Raw genomic sequence first — 26,717 nt, 5'->3', positions numbered from 1 at the left:
TTCCAGGCCCAAGTTTTTGCCTCCACAACCACCCGGGCTGCAGTCCGCTTGGCCTGCCGGTACCCGTCATCTGCCTCAGGAGTCCCACAAGCCAACCAGGCCTGATAGGATTCCTTCTTCAGCTTGACGGCATCCCTTACTTCCGCTGTCCACCACCGGGTTCGGGGATTGCCGCCTCGACAGGCACCCGAGACCTTACGGCCACAGCTCAGAGCGGCCGCTTCGACAATTGCGGTGGAGAACATGGTCCACTCGGACTCAATATCTCCAGTCTCCCTCAGGATCCAGTCGAAGCTCTGCCGGAGGTGGGAGTTAAAGATCTCTCTGACAGGAGACTCGGCCAGACGTTCCCAGCAGACCCTTACAGTACGCTTGGGTCTGCCGAGTTTGTCCAGCTTCCTCCCCCGCCATCGGATCCAACTCACCACCAGGTGGTGATCAGTTGACAGCTCCGCCCCTCTCTTCACCCGAGTGTCCAAGACATAAGGCCGCAGGTCAGATGAAATGACAACAAAGTCGATCATCGACCTACGGCCTAGGGTGTCCTGGTGCCATGTGCACTGATGGACACCCTTATGCTTGAACCTGGTGTTCGTTATGGACAAACTGTGACTAGCACAGATTCAGATCAGGGGGGCCGTTCCTCCCATCACGCCCCTCCAGGTGTGACTGTCGTTGCCCACATGGGCGTTGAAGTCCCCCAGTAGAACGATGGAGCCCCCAGTCTGAGCACTTTCCAGCACCCCTCCCAGAGACTCCAAGAAGGTCGGGTACTCTGCACTGCCCTTTGGCCCGTAGGCACAAACAACAGTGAGAGACCTATCCCGACCCGTATACCTTGACCATACATTACAATATTCACCCTGTTAAGGAGAACCCTGTATTGTTGCTTGCAACTTTAATTTTGTATTTTAATCAGATGAGCATTGACATAAGAGGTTCAGAAGTCATAAAATACATAATGTATTTGACATTATTAGAAAATGTTAACTAGCTAAATAGGTTACCAAGCAGGCTTGCAAAACTTGATTTGTAAAGTAGCAAGCATACTGACCAAAAATACAGCTATATGTCTAACAGTCTGCCAGCATGTTTTCAAGGCAATAGCTTATTTTGATCACTGTCAGGATTAGCTGTTGGGAATCTTGGCAAAAGCCAGCTGCTTTAAAAATATCAAACATAAGTGTTTTTGACCATACTAGACATAACAAAAAGAAGCAGACTGACTTATCTGTTAGCCATTGTAATCGTCCAATATTAAACTTTCACAGTTATATTTGGCAATATTATTAGCATATTATGAACAATGGTTCATTTGCATTTTTTCAATGTATGCCTAAAGAGGAGGTTCTGAAAGCTGCTCAGTGAACACAGTTCAGCTCTTAAGTGTCTATGCGAGCGATCAGATCGCTGGCATGGTTTGACTGTGAGTAGCTTGCCCTAGCAAGCAAAATCATTAGTCTCACATTTTTAATGTTAGCTGGCTAGCTAGTCACCAGCATGCATGGGTTAAATATGGTCCAAACACAGCCAGGATGGGCTGAGCCCCAGTGCCTAGGTTATGGCAATTCGGCCTACAACAATATCTGGTAAATCAAAGTAGCTAACTGACACAATATTCAGAATTACAATAAAAAAAGGTTTTGTTGTACTCAAGCCCATTCACTGGTGAACCTGGCCTATCCAGATTGATCGGTTTTGACATTATGTACAATAAATTATGTAGAGCATTTTCTTATAGGATGAACACCAGCTATCTGACTACAATTTCGCTCTGGTATGTAGCCGCAGTAAGATGTTTTGATCAGGGTGTACAAATAATGGTTGAGTGCGTGAAGGTATTGAACATATATCGAATGGACGCATGCATGATGGCTGTTAGATCGATAGAAGAGGTTTGTGGTGAACATAAGCTATAAATATATATATATATATATATATATATATATATATATATATATATATATATATATATATATATATATATATATATATATATATATATATTTGTAATCTTAGAGGGTGCTGAGATTATGACAGGGGCCACTGTACAGTTTAAACATGTACAATTATATATACCTAGATGAAGAAGGGTATGATACAGCACTGCCTCTTGTGCCTTACTTAAATAACTCCCTGATGCCGGGGTGTGCGTGTGTGCTTTCCAATGTTATTTTTCCATCCTACCCACAGATTCGTGTTTCAGCAGATGCCTTATTCTCCCCACCTCATTAATGTCCTCTTCATCCTTAAATGTGTCCCCTTCCACCAGCATAGCTAAGCTTAAGGGATCTTTTTTTGTTAGCACCCCCCACGTTCATAGCGGACCAGGAGGGAGGGTTAAAGGAAGGAGGGTGTATGACAAACGGCTGTGGGCAGCGAGTCGCGAAGGACACAGATGTCAAAACCATGAATCTGGGGACAAACCCTGACTCTTTCTCTCTCTATCTTTCTATTGCTCCCTCTACAATACAGCCCCCACTCCCTCGCTTTTTTCCTTATTCATCACTGCTATTATCACCCCCGTTCTCTCTTCACCACTCCAACCCACCCTTCCTTCCCTCTCTCTCTTGCATTCTCTCTCCAACCCTGTCCTATCACATTCCTGCCCAGTCAGCATACCCTGCTCTTCTCACTTGGGCCTCATAATTATTCACTTGCTCCAGGAATCAGAAAAAAATGAAGTGACAAATTTGTTGTTGTCAGTATTGTGTGTGTGTGTGTCTCTTTAGACACACTGTCACCAGAAGGGTCACAAATGCACTACAGCCAGTGGAGGCTGTGAGACACCCATCACAGCTGTCAACATCAAATCAGAATATACTGTTCTAAGTAAAAATCTGCTGGCAAATGGAGAGAGACAGAAGGGGAGTGAGAGAAGGAGAGGAAGTGACTCAGGTCTGAAAGAATATACATTATATCCTGTAAGTTTTTTAGACAATTTTCTCGGAATATGGTGTTAGTAAAAAACATATGGAAAAGGTCTGATTTTGTGTGTTTGTTTCAGGCTGCAAGGAAACAAAAGGAGAACATTTTTAAAGGGGGTTGTGACTTCCTGTACCCACTGTATGTCTCTGTATAACTTCAATTAGCTTCTATTATCTAATAAGTTTCAGAGTAGGGCAGACATTTTTGGTTAAGCTAGAATAGAGGTGACAGGAAAATGAGCTGATGTTGTTGAGTTGTAATCACACTGTTACAAGGTAGCTAGGTAGTTAAAATTTTTGCTGAAAAATAATATTTAACTGTCTTGAAAGAACAACATGACTTTTCTCCTAATCCTGTTTTTCCTTATGTCGACCAACCACAGTCCACTCCTGGTTTCTTCCTAGAACTGCATAAAAACTGAGTGTGTGCCAATAAACTGGGAGACACTACCTGACTGCATTCAGTGCGTGTTCTCTCCTGCTATAGCCATCTACGCCTCTGCCACGATCCCATTTTTTGCATCTCCATTCTAATTTTGCCACAACACACACCACACAGGAGTATTTGAATACACAGCATTGCAGAACCAGATGAAAAAGTTCAGTGGATTGTTGAAGGGGACACAGGGATGGGGGCTGAATGTGTAACGTGCTGTTAAGCAGTGTTCACAGACAAGTAGAGGGTAATCAAAGTAAAATCACTTCGGATGAAAGCAATTTTTTTCAAGATTGATGCACTGCTCGAAAAAATTAAAGGAACATGCAATCATCACAGTATAATAGCAAGTCAAATAAACATCAGGGATATCATTCTGTCCGGTTAGGAAGCAAAAGGGATTGTGAATCAATGTCACCTGTTCTGGTGCAAATGAAAGTGGCAACAGCTGCACTGGAGAGGCAACAGCAAGATAACCCCCAAACAGGGAATGGTTTTGCAGCTGGTGGCCACAGACAATAGCGCTCTCCTTATCCTTCCTGACTGATTCTTCTCAGGTTGTGTTTTGCTAGTGTCGTTATTACTACTGGTAGCCCATTCAGGATGCACAGTTAGTCCAGCTCCTCCAGCATGGCACATCCATACGTGCTATCGCAAGAAGGTTTGCTGTGTCTCCCAGTACTGTCTCAAGAGCATGGAGGAGAAACCAGGAGACAGGCCATTACACGAGCAGAGCTGGACAGGGCCGTAGAAGGGCATCAACCCAGCCGGAGGACCGGTGTCTGCTCCTTTGTGCAAGGAGGAACACTGCCAGAACCCAACAAAATGACCTCCAGCAGGCTCCTGGTGTGCATGTTTCTGACCAAACAGTCAGAAACAGACTCTATGAGGGTGGCATGATGGCCCTGAGTTCCTCCTGGTGAAGTACAATGCCCGGCCTCATATGGCCAGTGTGTGTAGGCAGTTCCTGGATGATGAAGGGAGGATGGATGGGGCCATGTATTGTGAGATCTTGGCCAACAACCTCCTTCCCTCAGTAAGAGCATTGAAGATGGGTCGTGGCTGGGGGGTTTCCAGGATGACAACGACCCAAAACACACAGTCAGGGCAACTAAGGAGTGGCTCCATAAGAAGCATCTAAAGGTCCTAGAGTGACCTAACCAGTCTCCAGACCTGAACCCAATAGAACATCTTTAGAGGGAGCTGAAAGTCCATGTTGCACAGCGACAGCTCCGAAAACCTGAAGGATCTGGAGAAGGTCTGAATGGAGGAGTGGGCCAAAATCCCTGATGCAGTGTGTGCAAACCTGGTCAAGAACTACAGGAAACATATGATCTCTGTAATTGCAAACAAAGGTTTCTGTACCAAATATATAGTTCTGCTTTTCTGATGTATCAAATACTTACGCCATGCAATAAAATGCAAATTAATTATTTAAAAATCATGCAATGTGATTTTCTGGATTTTTGTTTTAGATTCCGTTTTTAATGGAAAAGGTAGGTTTGCTCTTCAAATGTTTGCGCCCACCTAAGCACAGTTTTCAGTCGCTAGATTCTCAGGTGAACCCAAGTTGGGTTTCCCACAATGCTGAATAAAGATAAATACAACAACTGACTACAACTGATTGCCTCAAGCGCTTGAAAACGCACCTAAGGAACAGTATGGGAGACGTGCGAAACCGCAACTCCCTTGCTGGCCATCAACTCCAAAACAACAAAGGCCTTGGATACCCAGAAAATAATGAGTTTGCTGGGAACCGCAAAAACAGACGTACTGTTCTCCAATGAATAAAATAACTTGGAAAAGAACTGGCGATATAATTGCGTAATTATATCATTTTAAAATACAAGTTATAGGCCTAGACTTCATGCAATTTAGTTATTGTTGTTGAAAATGTCTACTTTATGTACAGTCTGTACTACATATGCTATTATGCTGTTTAATCAGTCGAGTGTTGTGCGAAAACAGAGTAGCAAAAACGAAAGGCAGTCATTTATGACTATTAGACCTTTATTCAAAGAAATGTATTGGCCAATTTGACCTAATGCCTAAATAAATTCTACATGATGTATTGCATAATTCCTGAAATGTAAAACATTAATTCATAATTCTCAGAATGGAATAGATTATATGTGGAGTGATTTGTCTGAGTCCTTGAGTATTATTACTATTCAAAACAAACAAATCCTGTAATTCATTCTTTTATAGTCTATGGAATGCTAACGAAGCTAAACCACATGGATACTGGGGGTCTGAAAGGCCTGAACTTGGGACGATGCAAATAACGCCTTTTTGCAGATGGGACAGAGCTGAATAATGGATTGTTTGAAAAAATTACTGTCTCTTTAGGATTATCTTTTGCTGAGTGGACATTAACAGTTATTAAACTATCCATTTAACAGTAATTGCTGGGGATCCCTATAGTTTGGAAAACTGAGGATAAGAAAATGTGGTGTGTTGCCCTGTTTGTTAAACTATTGAAGTCATTTCATTCAGTTGATCAAGCAATCTTACTGGAAAAGCTGTTGTTTTCAGCGCGTCTGGTTAAAAACACTTGCCTTTAGTTTGAGCCAAGGCTATTGAGGGGATTGAATCTCAATTTCTTGTTGTCCATAAGAGAGTTCGACAAGGTTGGATATTATCAGATACATAATTTTTTTTTTTTTTACATTTTATAAAGGTCCAGATTCAGAGATTTGTAATGTTATGTAATACAATACTATTAGATAAAGTTATGGGAAAGATATGCTGCTTTAAACGTTTATAATCTGCTCAACTTAGTTCTGAGGAAAGAGACTTGAAAGATTCACACTTGCCAGAGAGCTGGTCTTGTTTATACCCATTCAGCATAGCTCACACCCTCTTATGCCTTAACCCCACCCAGCTATTTAAGGAATCAAATGGAGAGACTCTGGCATTGTGCTAAACTGGTCTGGATGCTCTCTACTAAACACACTATATCAAAACAAATAAAAAATTTTTTTCTTTCAAATACACTAGATACATCATATAAACAGTACAGTGAAAAGTGGCTTAGGAGCAGGATTCATAAACAGTGGGAGCAATGTACGAGCAGATAGATTGCGTGCAGGTGGACAGTTACTGAGCCGTTTAGCAGTCTTACTGAACTGATGGACCGGGTTGTCCACATCACGCATTACAATTGGAATCAGAAAGTTTCATTGCTAAGTACGTTTCACAAAAAACAAGGTAACATTGTAACATTGTTTAATGTAATAATGCCAGTTAATGTAATAAATATCCTATTTGAAATAACTTCAGAATTTTTTATGTAATAAAGCCGGTTAATGTAATAATTTTAAGTGGTTATATGTAATAATTTTTTCAGCAAAATGCAATAATTTATTTAATTAACCTGTGGTTATTACATTAACCACTAGAGTAATAACTTTATGTATAAGTAATAACTTCAACCGATCATGTAATAACTTATCAAAATCTGTAAAATCTCAGATTTCTTTCAAGTGTCACATTTTGCAGCATGCACATTTAAAACAGAAAGTAACCAGCTTTTCAAGTAACCTTGTCTGAGACTTGCATTGGCCCCTCAAGCTTGCCCTACCACTTACACAATTGGAGTGACGTAATCAACAGGTCTTTAATTTAAATCAGGTGTGTGAGTGCTAGGGTAAAAACAAAAATATGCACCCCTTTGGGTCCCGAGGACCAGGATTGAGAAACACTGATATAAGGCATTAGCAATATAATTTACAACACATACTGAGGCTGTAGTGATACTGTGATTAGGTCTGAAACCAGATTGAATGTTGGAAAGAGTATTGTTAATCGTAAAATATATTGTAGTTCTAAAACAGGTAAGCTTAGAGATGGGCCGGTAATTATCCAATTCACCACAATCACCTCCCTTGTGGAGTGGTAAAACAAAAGCTGTTTTCCAAGCATTAGGGATAATAATAATAATACACTATTTGGCGGATGCCTTTCTGAACACCCAAGGACATGGTACATAGTAAAAATAAGGTTTACACATACAGGAAAAAAAGACTACAACCTGGTATTGGTTGTAGTACAGTGGGGTAAAACAAAGGTTTTCAAATAAAAATGAAACTAGCAGAGAGAGCAGGATGGGACATAGCCAGGCAGGAAGTCGGAGAGGTAAGTAGGTGCAAGATTATGGAGAGCTCTGTAGGTGAGGAGGTGGGTCTTCATTTCGGTAGAGCACAGAAGCCAGTGAAGACTTATAAGAATGGGTGTAATGTGTTCAGATTATTTGGTACAAGTGGGGATTCTGGCCGCTGAGTTCTGAACCAGTTGGAGTCTCTTGGTGATTTTTTTTGTGAATACCCATGAGTAGATTGTTGCAGTAATTGAGTCGAGATGTGGGAAGGGGCATGTATGAGTGGTCCAGTAGTGGTGTGTGACAGAGAAGGTCTGAGCCTGGATTTTGCTGAGGTGAAAAAATGATGTCCGGTAAATTGTTTGTATGTGCGATTCAAATGAAAGGGAACTATCTAGAGTGATACAGATGGTTTTCACTTTGGTTGACAAAGGAACGGGGAAACCGTCAATGGTGATGTTTAGATTGTAGTGTTTGGAAAGGGTGGATTATTGCCGTTGAGTTTTAAGAAGTTTGTGTTCATCCAAATGTTAATGAATTGGAGGCAGTTGATGAGGCAGGTGAGAGTTTGGGGAATTGCAGGTCTAGTGGAGAGGTCAAGCTGGGTGTCATCTGCATAGCAGTGGAAGTGAATATTGTGGTGTTGCATAATCTTGCACAGAGGTAGGAGGTATACAATGAACAGGAGAGGGCCAAGCACTGAACCCTGGGGGACACCGTGTGACAGTCGCACAACTTGATCTGTGATGTTTCAATTGGACAGGTAGGAGGAAAACCAGGATAGTACCATACCTGTGATACCGATACCAACCAGACCTTCTATGAGAAGGTGATGTGAGATGGTGTCAAAGGCTGTGCTGAGGTCAAGTAAGATTTGGATTGATAAAAGACCTGAATCAGCGGCACGGAACTGGTCATTGGTGATTCAGTGCTGTGTTTAGTGTGGAAACCAGACTGGAATTGTTTTGGTATAGATTATTGCACTCAAGGTGTTGTTGAAGTTGATTAGCCACCACCCGCTCCTGCATTCTGCAGACAAATGGGAGGTCTGAGATCATCAAGATCACCATTGGGCTTTTTGGGTTATTGGGGTGACTGCAGCAATCTTGAGAGTGGATGGTACAATGCCAGTGGAGAGGGAGGAGTTAACTATATTAGTGATTGAGGGTGAGATGGAAGGTGAGGCTTTGATGAGGCTGGTGGTGGTGGAACTGGATTTGGACCCATTTTAGATTAATTCCATATAATCAATAAATGTATGTAACAAATGAATTAAAAAAATATAATGAGAGTATTACAATTACAGTACAAGTATGAAGGATTAAACAACTCCAGAGATGTGAGGTGTTTACAAGAGCAGAAAAGCATGCAGAGTTCAGGAAAATGCAAGATAACTTTCCCAAACTCCACTCAAGGTTAAATCCCCAAACTAAAGGGGGTTGGTTTACTGACTTAAGGATAACAGAACTAGTCCTGAAGAATAGACCCCCTTATCATATAGGGACACATTCCAATCTATGCCTCCTGACACCATTTTGTAAAACAGAGTAATCTACTCATGGGTTCAGCATAGGGGGTTTAAAGTATGACCCTAGGTTCTATAGTCAGACCAGAGATAAACATTTGTAACATAAACATTATGATAAAAGAACATGACCAGACATCCAGATTATAGGCTAGGAAAGGACACTTTAGGAAAATTATAAATGGCATATACTAAATACTGCAGAAATGTCTAATGTGTAAATAAAGGTAGAATTAAAATTTTTCGATTCCTTCAGTGGGCATTGGGTCAAATTTGGAAGTGGATGTTTTGGATTTTCTGATAAGCTCTGTGATGAGATTCTTTATAACCAGGGTGAAGTCTGAGATGTAGGTAGTGTAAGCCGGACCCTGTAAGGTGTTTATGTAGGAAAGGTTATGGACTGGAGTACTGTATTAAAGTATGTGCTGATGATGGATGTTGTGAATTTTAGAGTTAAAAAGGTTCTAATACTCATTGCACAGTTCGGGGGAGGGGACTGAAGGGAAGTTGTCAGGAGGCAGCAGTAAATGGTTTACTTTGGAAAAGAGAAGCTTAGAGTTGCTATTATCAGAATTGATAATATCAGAGTAGTATGATGTTCTGGCAATGGAAAGTACATTCTTATACTCCAATAGGTGATCTTTGAAGGCTTGTGAGTGAGAGACTAGGCCCGTCCTTTTATATTGATGTTTTATAAGATGTCTCCCGCTAGTTTTAAAATGGTGGAGTTCCGGGATGTACCAGGGAGTGGTGTGGGTAAAGGAGACTGTGTGGGTAAGCGGAGCAAGGGCATCCAGGGAAGAGGAAAGGCAGTCATTGCAGTGAATGATAAATCTGATGGGGACTGGGAGTCAGTGATTGTGGGTGTGTTTATCAAGCCCAAGAGACCAGTAGGTGTGATGCATTTTATATTTCTGAAGGCAATGGTAATTTTGGCAACGGTTATTTTGCTTAGAAACAGGGGCAGAGACATCAAATAAAACAGCTTTGTGATCAGAGATGGGGAGATCGAACACAGTCACATTGCTGGGAACAACACAGAGGAACACACTAAATCTAGAGCGTGACTTTTGTTGTGAGTGGGAAAGGATACATTTTGAATGATGTCAAGGCCATCAAGTAATGACAAAATCGGCAGCAAAACTACAGCTTGCAGTGCAGATCTTTCCTGTAACTTGTGTTTGATTGAAGATGTGCGTCACTGTACTAGCAATTACAGGAGTGGCACCCTTCAGTAAATATGGATCCAGATTTTCAGCATCTACTGATTTCCTAGAATATATTGCAGATATGACCTAATTTTCTGTGAATTTTTGGAAATTAAAAACCGGGTTGTTTTCCTCTTCTCCAGAGGGAATTGGAGCTGAGGAAAATATTGGCAATATGTAATGCAAACTGCGTGCATTCAGCCACTTGTCATTTTTTATATTAAAATATTTAGTATCATTAACACTTTCATATCATACCTTTGTACATGACCTGTGTAAAGTGTGCCCCACCCAAAGCAAAACTTTGTCAAAATAGGCTCAATAGTTTGTGCTCCATTTGTCATGATGTTGAATCATGTCTGGGTTAAATGTCTAGGAAACCTGTCTTATAGAAGCCACCTAGTGGTGTTCAGTAAAACAACAACAAATAACAAAATAATCAACACTTTTCTCCTCTGTTTTTGTGTAAATCCATATGAACAAAATATTTCTAAGTACAAAAATGTAAGTTGTCAGACAACAGGTGAGCATAACCACTGAAAATAGCATTACATTAGATCTCTATTGGTCAACCTAAACTTGGCCTCTGGTTTTAACTCAAAAAGACATCCATCGCAAGTATACAGATTAGGATTTCGTTATTTTGGTGTGTGTGAGCATGTGTGAACATTTTAATGTGTGCTTATTAGTGTCTCTTTGTATGAGTGTTAGGGTACAATTTGCATGAGTTTGTGTTAGCAGGAACATGAATCAAATTGAGGGAGGTAGTAAATAAAAACATTGATTTAGGTATGCTATTACATGATCGGTTAAAGTTATTACACTTCCTCCGCCGGCTTGCCTTCTTCCCATAGTACATCCTGGTGCCATGTATAGGTTAGCGATACACACGCACCCGGCCATCCATGTGATGTAAAAGAAAACGTGACTCATCAGAGCGGGCCACCTTCTTTCATTGGTCTGTGTTTCAGTTCAGATGCTCACAAGCCCATTTGTAGGCGCTTTCGGCAGTGGTCAGGGGTCAGCAAAACACCCTGACTGGTCTGCGGCTATGCAGCCCCATCTGCAACAAACTGCGATGCACTGTGTGTTCGGAGACCTATCTATCAGTACCAGCATTAACTTTTTCAACAATTTGAGCACCAGTAGCTCGTCTGTTGGATCAGACCACACAGGCCAGCCTTCGCACCCCACATGCAACAATGAGCCATGGCTGCCCATGACCCAGTTGCAGGTTCACCGCTTTTCCAGTCAAAGTTGCTCTTCTATCAGCTTGAATCAGTCGGCCCATTCTCCTCTGACCTCGAGCATCAACAAGGCATTTTCGCCCACAGGACTGTCCCTTTTTACACCATTCTTTGTAAACTCTAGAAATGGTTGTGCGTGAAAATCCCAGTAACTGAGCAGATTGTGAAATACTCAGACTGGCCCGTCTGGTACCAACAACCATGCCATGCTAAAAATTGCTTAAATCACCTTTCTTTCCCATTCTGACATTCAGTTTGGAGTTCAGGAGATTGTCTTGACCAGGACCACACCCCTAAATGCATTGAAGCAACTGCCATGTGATTGGTTGATTAGATAATTGCATTAATGAGAAATTGAACAGGTGTTCCTAATAATCCTTTAGGTGAGTGTAGTTCTAAATTAAATAATCTAATTGTGTTTCAGGCAATGGTATACGCACGGGCTGTTTGGGTGGAGAATGGGAAGCAGATGGAAGGAGTTTTGCCATTGAACTGGATCGACACAGAGACCAAAGTGGTGCGATGGCCTCTAAAAAAACATGTCTGTGGCATATAAGCGCCTTTTACAACCACAAGAGGACTGGTTAAGCTTTGAATTTGTTAAAGTCAAAGTGACATCAGGTGAAAAAAAATATTTTTAATGTTATTTCTGGCATGTTTTAAATATTTTTCCAGTTAAAATACTATAATACTCGAATACGTATTACTATCGCTAGTAGTGTTTGTTTTCAAATATAATTACACCTCAGCTCAAACCAAAGAGGAGGAAACAGTCAGTCAAAAGAGAATGAAGAAAAGAAGGATTTGAAGATTATGTTCAAGGAAATTGATTTGGTCCTATTTAAGGACATGCATTAAACAATGAGCGTATAATGTAAACAATCACATATCATAAGTGACAAATATAATATTGGCAGGGTCAGATTTGTCCTTGCCAGACAAGAAAAAGGGTGAGTACAGTTTAATTAAGTTGTTTGTGTAAACTGTATTAGTATTCATCGTTATCTTACTGTGATTAATTTCATTGTGCATGTTCTTGTCAAAAGGATACAGTGTTGCTTCCTGTTCCTCCGCCAAAGATTAAGCTCTCACATAGGGGTGAGTAAAATAGCTGGGCTGGTCCAGTGGTATAATTCAGTCATCAAACTTCAGGGAATGGTTGGCAATATGAGTTTTTCTGTCATTTAAGTTGCTGTAATGCTTTTGGTTTTGGAATTTCTTTTAACAACCACAGGACAAAATGCAATGCTGCTCGAGTTACCTGCACCCCCAGAACTGGCTAACACCGCCATTAGACAACCAGAGAGTCCTGCATCTTCAGACAGTAATTTCATGTTTTTATTTATTCTACTTGCTCACAATGCAAATGGAATATAAAGTATTTTTAAGTCTGGGTTCAAAACAACGTTCTCGTCCTACGCCTCACCGTTCATCCACAAGGTCTGAATCATCAGAAGTATTTAGTCCAGAGTCAGCCAGTAAGTCAGTAAAAAAAAAAATGTACAACCCTCTACATACACCTTGGCAATAGAAATTGGCTAGTAATTTTTTTTTTTCATGTCCATGATCAGTTGCATTCTTCATAGTTGTCAATTCTCCTAGCTCACTTATTGACATTATTGCAGGAGCAAAAACGATTTCAATGAGCTTCAATGCAGTTTTTTTGTTGCCATTTGTTTTCAGGATCTAGGCGTTCTCGCACACCTCAGCGTGGAGTTCGAAAGCCATCACAGTCCGGGAGCAGAAAGAGTCGGGCATCCTCATCCAGTGAGTCCATGACCAGTTGCATTATTCATAGTTGTCAATTGTCCTACCTCACTTACTGACATTATTGGAGGAGCGGCTGTCTTGAAAAAAAGATTTCAATGAGCTTCAATATTTGTCTTTTTCAGGATCTAGGTGTTCTCGCACACCTCAGCGTGGAGTTCGAATGCCATCACAGTTCGAGAGAGGCTTATTCCCCATGTCTCTAGCTAGTACGTCCATGGTCAATATTTATTAATGTATCATTCTTTAATAATCATAAATACATTTATTTATTTTTGTTACTTTTCTTCCACAGAATACCAGAAGTCAGTGCTTTGAAAGCTAGTTGAACTTCTTGATGAGATAAAAAGAGTTGGAAGGCACTATGAGCCCCTGAATTCTGCTGTCCATGTTGCTAGGCTAGAAACCTTAGAAGATTTTGCTGAAGAAGAGGCACGTCCCAAGCCGCAACCTCTGGGAAGAAAGGGTATGATTTCTAGAAAAATTGGACTAAACTGTGTCAATACGACTAGACCTCCAAGTCTCCAAAAGTCTAAATGATCTGTATTGTGCAAAAATATGCTTTTCTCATGCATCTGTTAACATGCACAGCTTTATAGAATGTGTTATTGAGGGACACACAGTGCTCAAATTTTGTGAAGGCGTATTTTCATGCCTTTGTATTAGAGGTAATACTACTGTCTCATAATATTTTGCATGGACTCAACATGTATGGATGAGTCAACATGACCAGTTCCAATTTAAGCTCAATCTGGCAACAATCAGTATATAAAATGCAGAAAGAGATGATTCATTAGGGAATAATGCAAGCATAAAGGAATATTTGTAGAATGTAGGCGTGGACCTCACTGTATGATTTTCTGCATGTTTTCTCAGGCTTTTCACCAACAGCCTAATGGCTGCTTTCAACATGAAGGGGTGGGGTCGCAGTGAGAAAAAAGCCTTCCAGGATACCGTTTTGTACTCTGTGGTAAAAGGTAACTGCATTTTTCATGTTTATACAGGTGCTTCTCAAATTAGAATAGTGGAAAAGTCAATTAATTTCAGGAATTCAACTTAACAGGTGAAACTAATATATTATATAGACTCATTACATGCGAAGTGAGATATTTCAAACCTTTATTTGTTATAGTTTTGATTATGGCTTACAGCTTATGAAACCCACAAATTCAAAATCTCAGAAAATTTGAATATTTCATCAAATTGATTAAAAAAAGGGATTTTAAATACAGAAATGTTGGCTCTCTGAAAAGTATAATCATGCATATGTACTCAGTACATGGTTTCGGCCACTTTTGCATGAATTAACTACAGAAGAGTCAAGTTTTAAATAGGAAAAATATCAAAAACTCTGAAAGAAATGCTAATGGGCTCATAAGAATCAAGGATCTATGCTAAGCTATGCTAAAAGTGGTGCGTACAGACCCGGAGATCAGCTGAATGGATTCAAAAATGCTAAAACTCAACTGTTTAACTCTGGGGGAGTTGTAAAATTTGCCTATTTCCAAAAAAGTGGAGTATCCCTTTAATGGGTTTTTGTTTATTTTCAGGCAGAATTTAGAATTTATTTTATTTTTATTTATTAGAACAAAACTGTGTGGTCCAATAAATGCAGTGCCACATTTAATACCATCTATATTAGGGCACTGGGCATTTCAAATATTTCTGAAATCGTGCTAATTTTCTGATTTCCCATGGCCCCCCCTCACTGGTTCTTGGTCCCCCCTTTGCCCCCCCATTTATAAAATCCTGGAATCGCCCCTGCTGGGTACATATGCATGATTATACTTTTCAGAGGCCAACATTTCTGTATTACATTTTTTTCAATTTTCTTTATTGATTTCATGTAATATTCTAATTTTCTGAGATTTTGAAATTGGGGGTTTCATAACCCTTCCTGTTCCTTATGGCTGTAAGTCATAATCATAAAAATTATAACAAAGGCTTGAAATATCTCACTTTGCATGTAATGAGTCTATATAATGAATTAGTTTCACCTGTTAAGTTGAATTCCTGAAATAAATTAAATTTCAAGCACCTGTATATATCTAATTTAGCTTAACAATTGTATTTATTTTGGGAAGGTATGCAAATCCATGCAATTGTTAATTGATAAAATGTAAATACAATGTGTAGTGGGAGCCTTAATGATGTAAGACGTGGTTTATTCATGCACCAACTAATATTTTCTTTTTGTACAACATTTGTAGTGTACCTTTATTTTCTTAGAGTTGTGTTTTGTGTTGACTCGGAATGTGAAATCTGTTTTGGTTACTGGACCAACCTATATTTATTGCACTGACTCTTGGAATGTGAAATCTGCGTTGGTTACTGGACCTATGTTTATTGCAAGAAGAAAGAAAATGTTATTCTTCTTACAAATGGCTCTCCTGAATAGTAGTGACATGCGTCATAAGCCCTCGTTCCTGAATTCTGTCACATCCCAGATAGCAAAAAATATCCGCACGGCTTCTTTTTGCCACCGGCCCTAAACTGTCGGCTATAGGTGCGTCTGGCTGGCGGGGATGAAACGTTTGCCGCCGAATACGTCACTCCCATTTCCGACTGCTTTATTTTCTCTGGCGGTTGCCTCCGTCTAATGGACTGCGGCCATCCGGCGGCAAGCCGCTTTGAAATACAAGGCTACTCCAGCCATGTTGGTTTGGACACGCATTCGCATCAGTTTGTCGCTCAATCGCGAGTTACTACAGCCTGCAGTGTGCTAGCTAGCAAAGTCATCGACTACCATCGTTTAAGTAAGTACATGTTTCTTTTTGTGTAACGCAATGTTATGTTTACATTGTTTTTAGTTTATATATTTAAAATTTGTAGTCATCTTTGTTCTTGCCTAACTAGTTAAGCTAAAGTAGCCTTGTTTACGCAATGTTGCTAGTACATGTAGAAATGTAACTAGCTACAGTAGGTAGCCAAAGCTTTACATCTAGAAAGACTAAGTTTAACTTTTGGTGTTTTCTTACAAAAATAACGATGTATATAGGTTGTTTAAATGATTTTGTTTGCCTGAACAAGTATGCTGCTAGTCCAGTAGCTAGAGTGGCTAGCACATGCTGTTTTGCCTTTGTTACAGTACACTGGTTCTATGAACTGCTATACTTTTTATGTTTGAGGACAGTTCTGTGTTCACTACACTCAATTAATACATTTTATTTGTAACAATTTCACTGTTCCACATTTGGCTGATAATGGTCCCCCCCCCACAGCATAGATACTGTATATTCCTAACGTTAACAATACGGTTTTGTTCACGTTTTCTTGCAGGTACCTTGACCAGAGCATAACCGGTTATCTTCACCCAAATGACCTACTGTTGGACAATCGTTTTGGCTTTAAAGGTAAATGCATTGTTAGTCACAATGTCTTTACTGGGCCAAAAGGAAAATAATATTGAAAGGAGTTGAGAGGGACAAACAGGACATTGCAGCTGCAAACAATGCTCTATTTGCTGTTATTCCCATCTTTGACCAAGTAAATCCTCATGTTAATGAACATCAACATGGAATGCCTTTCTGTTTATGGTGCATAACTGACTCCTTCATTCATTATTCCCTGATCTAGAATCTTGGCAAGAGGTGATGAAATATTTGGTGTGCTTCCAAACAGGTTCCAGTGTTGAAACGACGGACGATGACAAGAAGGGAAAGTGAAAGATATCCTGCAGTCAGTAACATCAAGAAGCCAGAAGTGCCAGACTAAACTCACCCAATCCCTGTTCACTGTGGAAATTACTTTTATTTTTGTATTTTAACTTAAGTATTGGCTTATTTCAGTGCTTAACGATTCTATTATAGTTTTTAAATCCTATTTCATAAATGTGCAATATCAAGTAACAGTTAACTAGTACCAAAATAAAATTTTCAATTCCATCAGTGTGCTTAACTGTTATTCTATTAAAAATAGCTTGGAAATCCTATTTCATACCTCTGATACTTGATATTGCAAATTATCTGGTACCAAATATTCTACTTACTCTGTTTTTAACATTAGCTATTTTATTCCGTCACAGTGCTTAACTGCTATTCTGTTGTTAAATATAGCTTGTAAATCTTTGTGCCACAGGTCAGCATTGCAGTTATAATGGTCTGTTCTACTGTTTTTACCTCAGTATTTTTATATATATATGTCAAGTTTTGTTTATCACAGATACAAGAGACACAGATCTTATTGGAGCACAGTGTAAATCTTGTGCCCCAGGTCAGCAATGCCATTATAATGGTCTATTCTACTCCAGAGCTTTACTCTAAATTATTACCACTTATCCTATTGTTAGAAATGGCTTGAAAATGTGATGTTATATCGATTTATTTGGTATGCTGCACATTCTTTGGTACCAAATATCCTCATTACTTGTTGTAATGTTTACTGGTAATGTTTTCATCCCAGAGCTGACCTCTTTATATTATTAACAATTATTTTGTTTAAGTTCAAGTGTTATATTTGCTTGTAAGGCAGTTTTTTTTACCAACATTTTATTGGAAACCTGCCATGTTCTATAGTGTGTATTTATATATATATTTTATTTTTTTCCCGTTATTTATATTTCAGTGATCTGACACATCTTGTTTCAGTGACAGTTACTGTACTTTGAAATGTGGAATTAAACGCCAAATGGAAATTTTGTCTGGTTTGATCAATCATTATTCTTGATAAACTGCATGCCATAAATATTAAATTATATATATATACACACATACAAGCGGCAGAGTTTTGACTAATTGGTTTAACAATGCATAAGTATACAGACACATATAGCTTAGTGTAGTGGTTAAAGACACAGCCTGTCACATAGGAAACCCCAGGGTCAAATCCAGCAAAGGAAACTAAATACATCCCTTCTTATCGTGGACTGACTGAATTAGGCTTGCCTGGTTGCTTTTCTTGTTTATATAGTATGCTGTTAAGCTATTACATTTGGTTCTGCATTATCAAGGTGTTCTAAGATGAAGTGCATGCCCATGTTGACTGCATGGCCCATGTTATCTCCTAACAGAAAGTCATGGCTTAAAGTTTTTAGACGGACAATGCTGAATCCACAGGCTAGCTAGTTAAATAAATTCAAAGTGTCCTGTTCTACAGAGTACTCTGCATATATTTCTTTAATAACTCTGAAGTCCTGTCTAGTGACTATACATTGTTCAGTAGCATTGTGGTTAGAGTCATGGACTTGCGAGCACAACTTCTTAGATTGGAATCCCTGGCCTCCCAATTTTTTGGTACTTACCACAGACTTCTGTGTGCAACTTCCTAGGTACGAATTGTTGGCTTGCTGGTATTATATAATTATCTGTCTTTATTATTTGCCTTTATAACACACAGCTAACCATTGAAACAATTTTGCTCACTGAAGCTATTAAATAAAACCATGCTTCAGAAATGAACAGGAAGTCATGGCGTACTGGTTCCCAGAGGTTCTTGTGTGATGGTGTTAAATGCAGAGCAAAAATCTATAAAAAAAAAAAGTATGACCCTAGCATATGTTCCTGGACTATCAACATTTTGTAGGATAAGGTGCAGGCCCATGGTTACTGCATCATTCCCTACTGACAGAGCTTGAATCAATTTCATGACACTTGGCTAGAATGTGGGAGATCACCAATATGGCACTGTAACATTATTAAAACACTTGTCTGTTCTTGTGTTATAAAGTCATGGTAATTACCAAAACATTTTCTACAGGCTACAAGGTTTCTAGACTTGGCCCATAGCTGCTCCTCAAGCTCCCTCCTTGGCTTCCACAGTGAATTTTACCTGAGGGCTGGCTGAACTAGGATTGCCTAGTTTTCTAGGTTTAATATCCATGGCCTGCTTTAGATCAACAACCTTTTGTCTCATTTCATCTATTCATTCTTTGACCTTCCCCATATTGATAAATGACTATCCATGTGATTCACCTCATATTTATAACCCAGAGAAAAAGTGAAAGTCACAGACGACCACTTAAGAACTCCTAACAACTCAGATAAATGTGAAAAGGATATATCAATGACAATTCTTTTTTATTAGATTTGGTTCATTACAATTCCTATGAGTGTCAATTATCATGTCACATCTTTGAAAAGATGGAGATGGAGAATACGTTTATTTTTCTTTCAACAATTTTACCTTAAAGGTTAAAGTTCTCTCAGTTTCAGAGATCAAGCTGACAAACAGGATTTTTTCACAATCCTTTTCGCTCATTATTACCAAGGGGTCCAATAATATTGGAGGGTCCTACATTTGTAAAGAATGATCTGATCAATTGCATAAAATATAGCTCATTACCTGTGTTACATATTTCATCATTTCATTGTAATCTTTTATCAAAGGTACAAATAATTTTGAAGGTGACCAAATAGTGTAACACCTAATACTACAGAATGTATAGTGTGTGCAGGTTGTGTGTGTATGAAACTCACCTGAGCCCCCTTCAGCCAGGTAGAGGTCTCTGGCATAGAGAACAGAGTCCAGCATTGACTCAAACAGTAGGAAGTAACCCTGGAGAGAGACGATATATCAGTACAGGGTTCTTTTAATATCTCTGGTGCCAACTAGTACCAATTTGCCCTTGATCAAGACACTAAAGCGGTCATCTCCTCCATAGCTCTCAGAATAGGGATAGCATTTTTACTCTCTATTTTAAAGGCTACCTTGAGATAAGAACAGCGGTCAAACTCTGGCACTTTCTAAATTTGAAAATAGACATCGGCTGCGCCTTTGGTGATTAGTTTATGACGTTGATAAGTTTTTCCAACTTGCAAAATACTGTTTTCACACTGCAGGTTTATATTCGATTTGGATTGTGCTGGTATGGGACAGGTGTGATGGTGATGGTGTTAATGGAATTGACTTGCTGGTCTTGTCCAGTCTGTCCTCACTATCTTCATAGCAACTGGACTTTTCAACTAATGATATACGGCAACTATTTGGTTGATGATTTGTTTGCAGTTGATACAGGTGCTAAAAGCTAAATACACATCAGTCCAGTGACTCAGTCCTTTAATCAGTAAGAATGCAGCAGTTTTCAGAAATGTCCCTAACAAAAGTGCCCCTCGCTAAGAGGGAGTCCTCTGCTCTGCTGAATGTATGTTTTAAAAGCAAATAGTAGTCAGTTAGCTTTGGCCATGTGTATCCATCTGCCATATTATCTGTTCGTCAACGTAACCAAATGTAAAAATTTGATACAAAATTCTATAAAACCATATGATTACTTTAAAAAAATACTGGTCAAACAAAACAGTTCCCCACCATTTCAGTGCAGAAAAAAGTCAATGCAAAATAGAAGAAATCTGTGTGTTTAAGCTGAGTGGAGGTGGAGTAGCATTTCTCATTTTATCTTCATTCAAACAATTTAAGATGAGTTGTCATGGAGCACTCATCCCACAATGCCTTACACCCAGAAGTCCCAGTGTTAAGCAAATGTCTGACCCTGATGTGGCCCTATGTTCAGCTCCACCACACAGCACATTAGCCCGGTATAATTCCATAATTGCTAAACATGATTTTTGTTAAAATCTTACTGGTCTTGCTTCAACTCTTTCAAAGTAAGGTGCGGGTAGAAGTGGAGTTTACGCAAGTTTATGTCAGCACAGTCAATACACATTCAAGCATCTTAAGTTTGTACAGCTTAGTTGCTATTTATAGTGAAATTATGGCTACTTATTATATTTTTCATAAATTTATATAATCATAGTTGATACACATTTAAAGGGTTAGTTCTTCCAAAAGTCCACTTACAAGAGATTTTTTTAAACAATCCCTTATTCAGCTCTGTCGCAGTCGGTAATTAGTGTTAAGCATCGTCCAAATTCATGAATGGAAACGGTTCGTACTACAACAAAGCTGCATTGCAAGTGGAAATCTACTCCAAAACACTTCAACTCCATTCAGTAATTGATCGCAGGTAGCATACATTTTCATAAACTGTACACCGGCGAAACAGCCAGCGGAATTTGGTGAATTCAAACTGACACTAGCTAATTATTTCCTATAACCACCATACACAGAACTGTTATCAGCAGTGATGTCATCGAGGTGAGCATAAATTTCAACCTCAAAAAGCTATGTGACGATAGATCGGTTGCTTCGCCTAGCCAGCCCATTTTCGTCGGTGGACATCAGAATAATATTTGTAATTGTGGAAAATGCTGTGGTCATAAGAAAGGTACAAGGGAAGTGGGAGAGGAGACTTGAGGTTTCACTTGTTGCCACATCTGTAAGGTCTGTTCACTGTTCCATCTCTTAACCACATCACCAGGATGATATTGCCTCTAGATCCCAAGATCCTCCAGATCCCAATCACAACGAACGCAGCACTACTCCCAGCTCCCAGTCACCGAAATACTAAGCCTGTTCAAGAGTTTGATCCTAACCCGCCTTCCGTGTTTACAATTTTGCTTATCCTAGTTTGTACCTTCCTAAATATGCCTAAATATCTATAAAAAAATATTAGGCAGGAGCCGTTCATCATGTACCTTCAGGATTACATAGAAATGTCCTTATTTTCGAAAGAAAAACTAATATCTTGTCCATTAAAATAACACCAAAATTATCAGAAATACAGTGTAGACTTTTGTTTATGTTGTAAATGACTATTGCAGCTTAAGGGCATATCTACATCGGCGTACAGAGGCCCATTATCAGCAAGCATCACTCCTGTGTTTCAAAGGTATGTCGTGTTTCCTAATCCAACTTTATCACTTTAAAAGTCTAATTGATCATTAGAAACACAGTTGAAATTATATTATAACTGAAAACAGTTGTGCTGATTAAAATAAGCAGCAAAAACTTTAGACTTGTTGAGTATCTGGAACATCAGCAATTCTGGTTTCAATTACGGTCTAAAAATGGCCAGAAACAAAGAACTTAGGAAGATTTTGGTGAATGAGGCCAAAGTGTTCTTGAGAAAGGCCCTAGGAAAAGTCTACGTCAGATTCATGACATGTTCTTAAACCATAGAATTGTTTGCACCTATATTTTGTAATGATTAATCCTATTGTTGTAAACTGAAAGCGTGTGCCAGATGATCCGCATGCAACCTTGAGGAACACCAGTGATCATTCACACATAGGTGTTGGTTTTGTCTAGGTGGGTCAGGGGCAGAGTGTAAAGCTGTGGAGATAGCGTCATCTGTAGACATGTTTGACCGGTAGACAAACCAGTAGGGATCCAGTGCTGGGGGGATGTATTTGATGTATGTTTTCATAGAAAACCAGTAAATTTCTATGTGATGCCAAACTGTAAAAAAAAATTAAATAAGGGAACACAATCATCACAATATAACACCAAGTCAATAAAAACTTCAGGGATACCACTATATCCAGTTAGGAATATTGTGATTGTGAATCAATGATACCTGATTTGGTGCAAATGAAAGCGACAACTGCTGCACTGGAGAGGCTAAAGCAAGAAAACACCCAAAAAGGGAATGGTTTTGATGGTGGTGGTCACAGACATTTGCTCTCTCCTTATCTTTCCTGACTGATTATTTTCATGTTTTGCTTTTTGCTAGTGTCCTTGTCACTACGGGTAGCATGAGGCGGTACTTGCAGCCCATTCAGGTCTCATGTGGCCAGTTTATAAGCAGCTCCTGGATGACTAAGGCATTGATGCCATTAACTGGCCCTCACATTCCTCAGACCTGAATCCAACTGATAACCTCTGGGACGTTATGTATCGGTGCACCTGACACCACCAAGTAGTACCACAGACTCCAGAAGCTAACTGATGTCCTGATCCAGGTCTGGGAGGAGAATCTCCAGGACACCTTCCGCTGTCTCATCAGGAACATTCCCAGGTGTTGTCGGGAGTGCATACCGGCACATGGGACCACACACACTACTGAGTCCCATTATGAGTTGCCTTGATGAAAATTGTTCACTTTGATTTAGGGTGCGAGTTTGAATCCAGCCCTCTATCGGTTGGTGATTTTGGTTTACTTTGACCGTTAAGTATTTTGTTCTCAAGAAATCACACAATGTACAGTAATGATTTTGATATTATTTTGTTCAAGTTCCCTTAACACTTAAATCATGTGATATAAGTGTTACCTTAATTTTTTAAAACGGTGTATATTTCAGAATATTGTTGGGAAATATGTGCGGAAAAAATTTATGTACTGCTTGCATACCTACTCATTCAAGGATATTTATTTACGTTGACTTTTTTTCCAGATTTTCTGATGTTCTATTAAGAACGTCACCATTAATTGTACTAAATGGTCAGACTGTCGCTTGAATAACAGCAACGTAACTGCATTTGTTTTATGGTTTCATATGAGTTTTAAAATCTTTTCTTATTCACGTTTTTAGTTTTAGTTGTTGTAATACAGGGCACCACCGTAAATGAGACCTGTGTCATTTTCCCTGTTTATATTAATAAAAATACATTTAAAAATGTGTTTGTAAATACATTATACAGATCTCAACAGTTAATTCCACAGGCATGTTTTTCCAATAAGCAAGGCTCAAATAATTTGCTGTTATAACAACAATATCTAAAAAGATTAGGCTACCCATTTTACAGTAGATACATTCTTGCAGATCTTCAGATATTTGTCAACCAGACAGTAAATGCAGTACATTTCAGTAAATTTCCACTGTTTGTTTAGCAAGAAGCAGTGCACAAAGCAATAGAATAAGGTAATTTATTTGCCACTTTGGTCCTGTTAAACAGTTGTGGTCCAAATTTGATTAGTGCACACATTCTTCAACCCATATTTTAACACGATTCACCAAGCAGGACAATCACAATACAGTGGGGCAAAAAAGTATTTAGTCAGCCACCAATTGTGCAAGTTCTCCCACTTAAAAAGATGAGAGGCCTGTAATTTTCATCATAGGCACACTTCAACTATGAAAACAAAAACAAAATCCAGAAAATCACATTGTAAGATTTTTTATGAATTTATTGGCAAATTATGGTGGAAAATAAGTATTTGGTCAATTACAAAAGTTAATCTCAATACTTTGTTATATATCCTTTGTTGGCAATGACAGAGGTCAAACGTTTTCTGTAAGTCTTCACAAGTTTTTCACACACTGTTGCTGGTATTTTGGCCCATTCCTCCATGCAGATCTCCTCTAGAGCAGGGATGTTTTGGGGCTGTCGCTGGGCAATACAAAGATTTTCTATGGGGTTGAGATCTGGTGACTGGCTAAGCAACTCCAGGACCTTGAAATGCTTCTTACGAAGCCACTCCTTCGTTGCCTGGGCGGTGTGTTTGGGATCATTGTCATGCTGAAAGACCCAGCCACGTTTCATCTTCAATGCCTTTGTGGATGGAAGGAGGTTTTCACTCAAAATCTCACGATACATGGCCCCATTCATTCTTTCCTTTACAAGGATCAGTCGTCCTGGTCCCTTTGCAGAAAAACAAATCAGTTCAAGAACTGATGTTTAAAGCATGATGTTTCCATGCTTCACAGTATGTATGGTGTTCTTTGGATGCAACTCAGCATTCTTTCTCCTCCAAACATGATAAGTTGAGTTTTTACCAAAAAGTTATATTTTGGTTTCATCTGACCATATGAAATTCTTTGCTCAACGTTCTTGTGATCATTTTGAACCCACGGGGTGAGATCTTGCGTGGAGCCCCGGATCGAGGGAGATTATCAGTGGTCTTGTATGTCTTCCATTTTCTTATAATTGCACCCACAGTTGATTTCTTCACACCAAGCTGCTTACCTATTGCAGATTCAGTCTTCCCAGCCTGGTGCAGGTCTACAATTTAGTTTCTGGTGTCCTTTGACAGCTCTTTGGTCTTGGCCATAGTGGAGTTTCGAGTGTGACTGTGAGGTTGTGGACAGGTGTCTTTTATACTGATAACAAGTTCAAACAGGTGCCATTAATACGGGTAACGAGTGGAGGACAGAGGAGCCTCTTAAAGAAGTTGTTACAGGTCTGTGAGAGCCAGAAATCTTGATTGTTTGTAGGTGACCAAATACTTATTTTACAGAGGAATTTACCAATAAATTCATTTAAAATCCTACAATGTGATTTTCTGGAAAATAAATTCTCATTTTGTCTCTCATAGTTGAAGCGTACCTATGCTGAAAATTACAGGCCTCTCTCATCTTTTTAAGTGGGAGAACTTGCACAATTGGTGGCTGACTAAATACTTTTTTGCGCCACTGTATATCCAGCTACCACTGTCCTTCAAACCCATTGTATAGTAGCCTACTCCGGTTCAAACATCTACGGCTCAATATCACGATGTAAGATCCCTTGCAAAAATGAATCCTTGAAATCATGACGGCAAGTTGTCTTGCTTATTGTAAAGTTGGCTTTACAACACATTGTAAATGAGAAAAAATATTTACCTACTGGCTTCGGAAAGCATTCAAATTCCCTCACTTTCTCCACATTTTGTTCTGTTACGGACTTCATTCACAATTGAATATTTTTTTTTATAGCAATTATGAAATATTTATGATAAATTGGTTTCCCAAAGTATTTTAACAGTAATTGGGAATGAGTGAAAGCAATGAGGCAGCAAGGAAGGCAAGATGGAGGAAAGGCTAGAGATGTAGAAGAGTGATGGCTGTGGTTCACTGTATAATAATTCAGAGAGTCATATTATTGAAATGAGGACATCCTTTCAGCAGAAAGTGGTAAGGGGATGAGGTAGACAAAAAAAAACTAGAATTTACCACTAGCTCTGACTATTATCGCCACCCAATGCTTGAAATTAAAGGTTGATTTTGAGGAAAAAGTAGTGTTAGGGCCTACATTCTTCTCCATTGCCCAATGATCCACTCACACCACAACCAAAGCAGTTATATACACTGAATGTTTGACTGTTTTAGCCCTGTTCTCTGCCCTTCTCTCATGACCAAATTGTTGTTAAAACACTCTCACACTGTACCCAATTTCACAGAACGCTGCCTCACCGGAAGGAGAGCAAAAAGGAGAGTTATGCTTCCTTTTAACACCCATGATGATTTGGGAGAACCCCTTCCAGTGTCTCCATACACAAACACATACAGTTCATCCCATCATATCGTTGCATAAACTTAACTAGCAAAACACACAAAACTAGAGTCATCCACACACTGGGGGAGGGGGGGGATACTACTAGTGCATCTTTCTCCAAATATTGTTGTGTTATTGCAACATACATTAAATAGAAAGGTTGATTTAAACCAATAATACATGAATAGTGCAAAATCATAAATGGTTGAAAGTAAGTGAAACCCTGCCCTATACATTACCCTGACTTAAAGTAAATTAAGAGATGAGAAGCCCAGAAGTTTCCAGAATGGGGCATTCATTATAAGAGAAACTAAGAGATGAGAACAAACGACAGGTCAGAGATACAAGAACAGCATACTGTGATTCCCCATTCATAACCCGAACCCGTGTATAAACTGCACCACTAAGTTTATAGCTGTGTGTATACAAACCTGAGTATTAACCCCATCCATATATAAACCGCATTAGCCCGGAGAATTATAACTCATACATGCATTATACATTGATATTAAACATCTGCCATAGGGCCATACCAAAATGTA

At 39.3% G+C, this 26,717-nt stretch overlaps 1 protein-coding gene across 1 annotated transcript in view; it reads right to left on the bottom strand.

Moving 5' to 3' along the window:
• prmt3 (protein arginine methyltransferase 3) overlaps positions 1–26,717 on the bottom strand; it is a 162,882-nt gene that overhangs the window by 54,565 nt on the left and 81,600 nt on the right. Inside the window, exon 11 of the mRNA XM_010905180.4 lies at positions 19,623–19,701. Within this exon, the coding sequence (XP_010903482.2) occupies positions 19,623–19,701 (79 nt within the window). The remainder of the gene's footprint in view (positions 1–19,622; positions 19,702–26,717) is intronic.

Source organism: Esox lucius, chromosome 2 (genome assembly GCF_011004845.1).
Source record: "Esox lucius isolate fEsoLuc1 chromosome 2, fEsoLuc1.pri, whole genome shotgun sequence".
Taxonomy (NCBI): Eukaryota; Metazoa; Chordata; class Actinopteri; order Esociformes; family Esocidae; genus Esox; species Esox lucius.
Note: the sequence above shows the minus strand (reverse complement) of the source record. Positions and strands in the feature narration are given on the sequence as shown.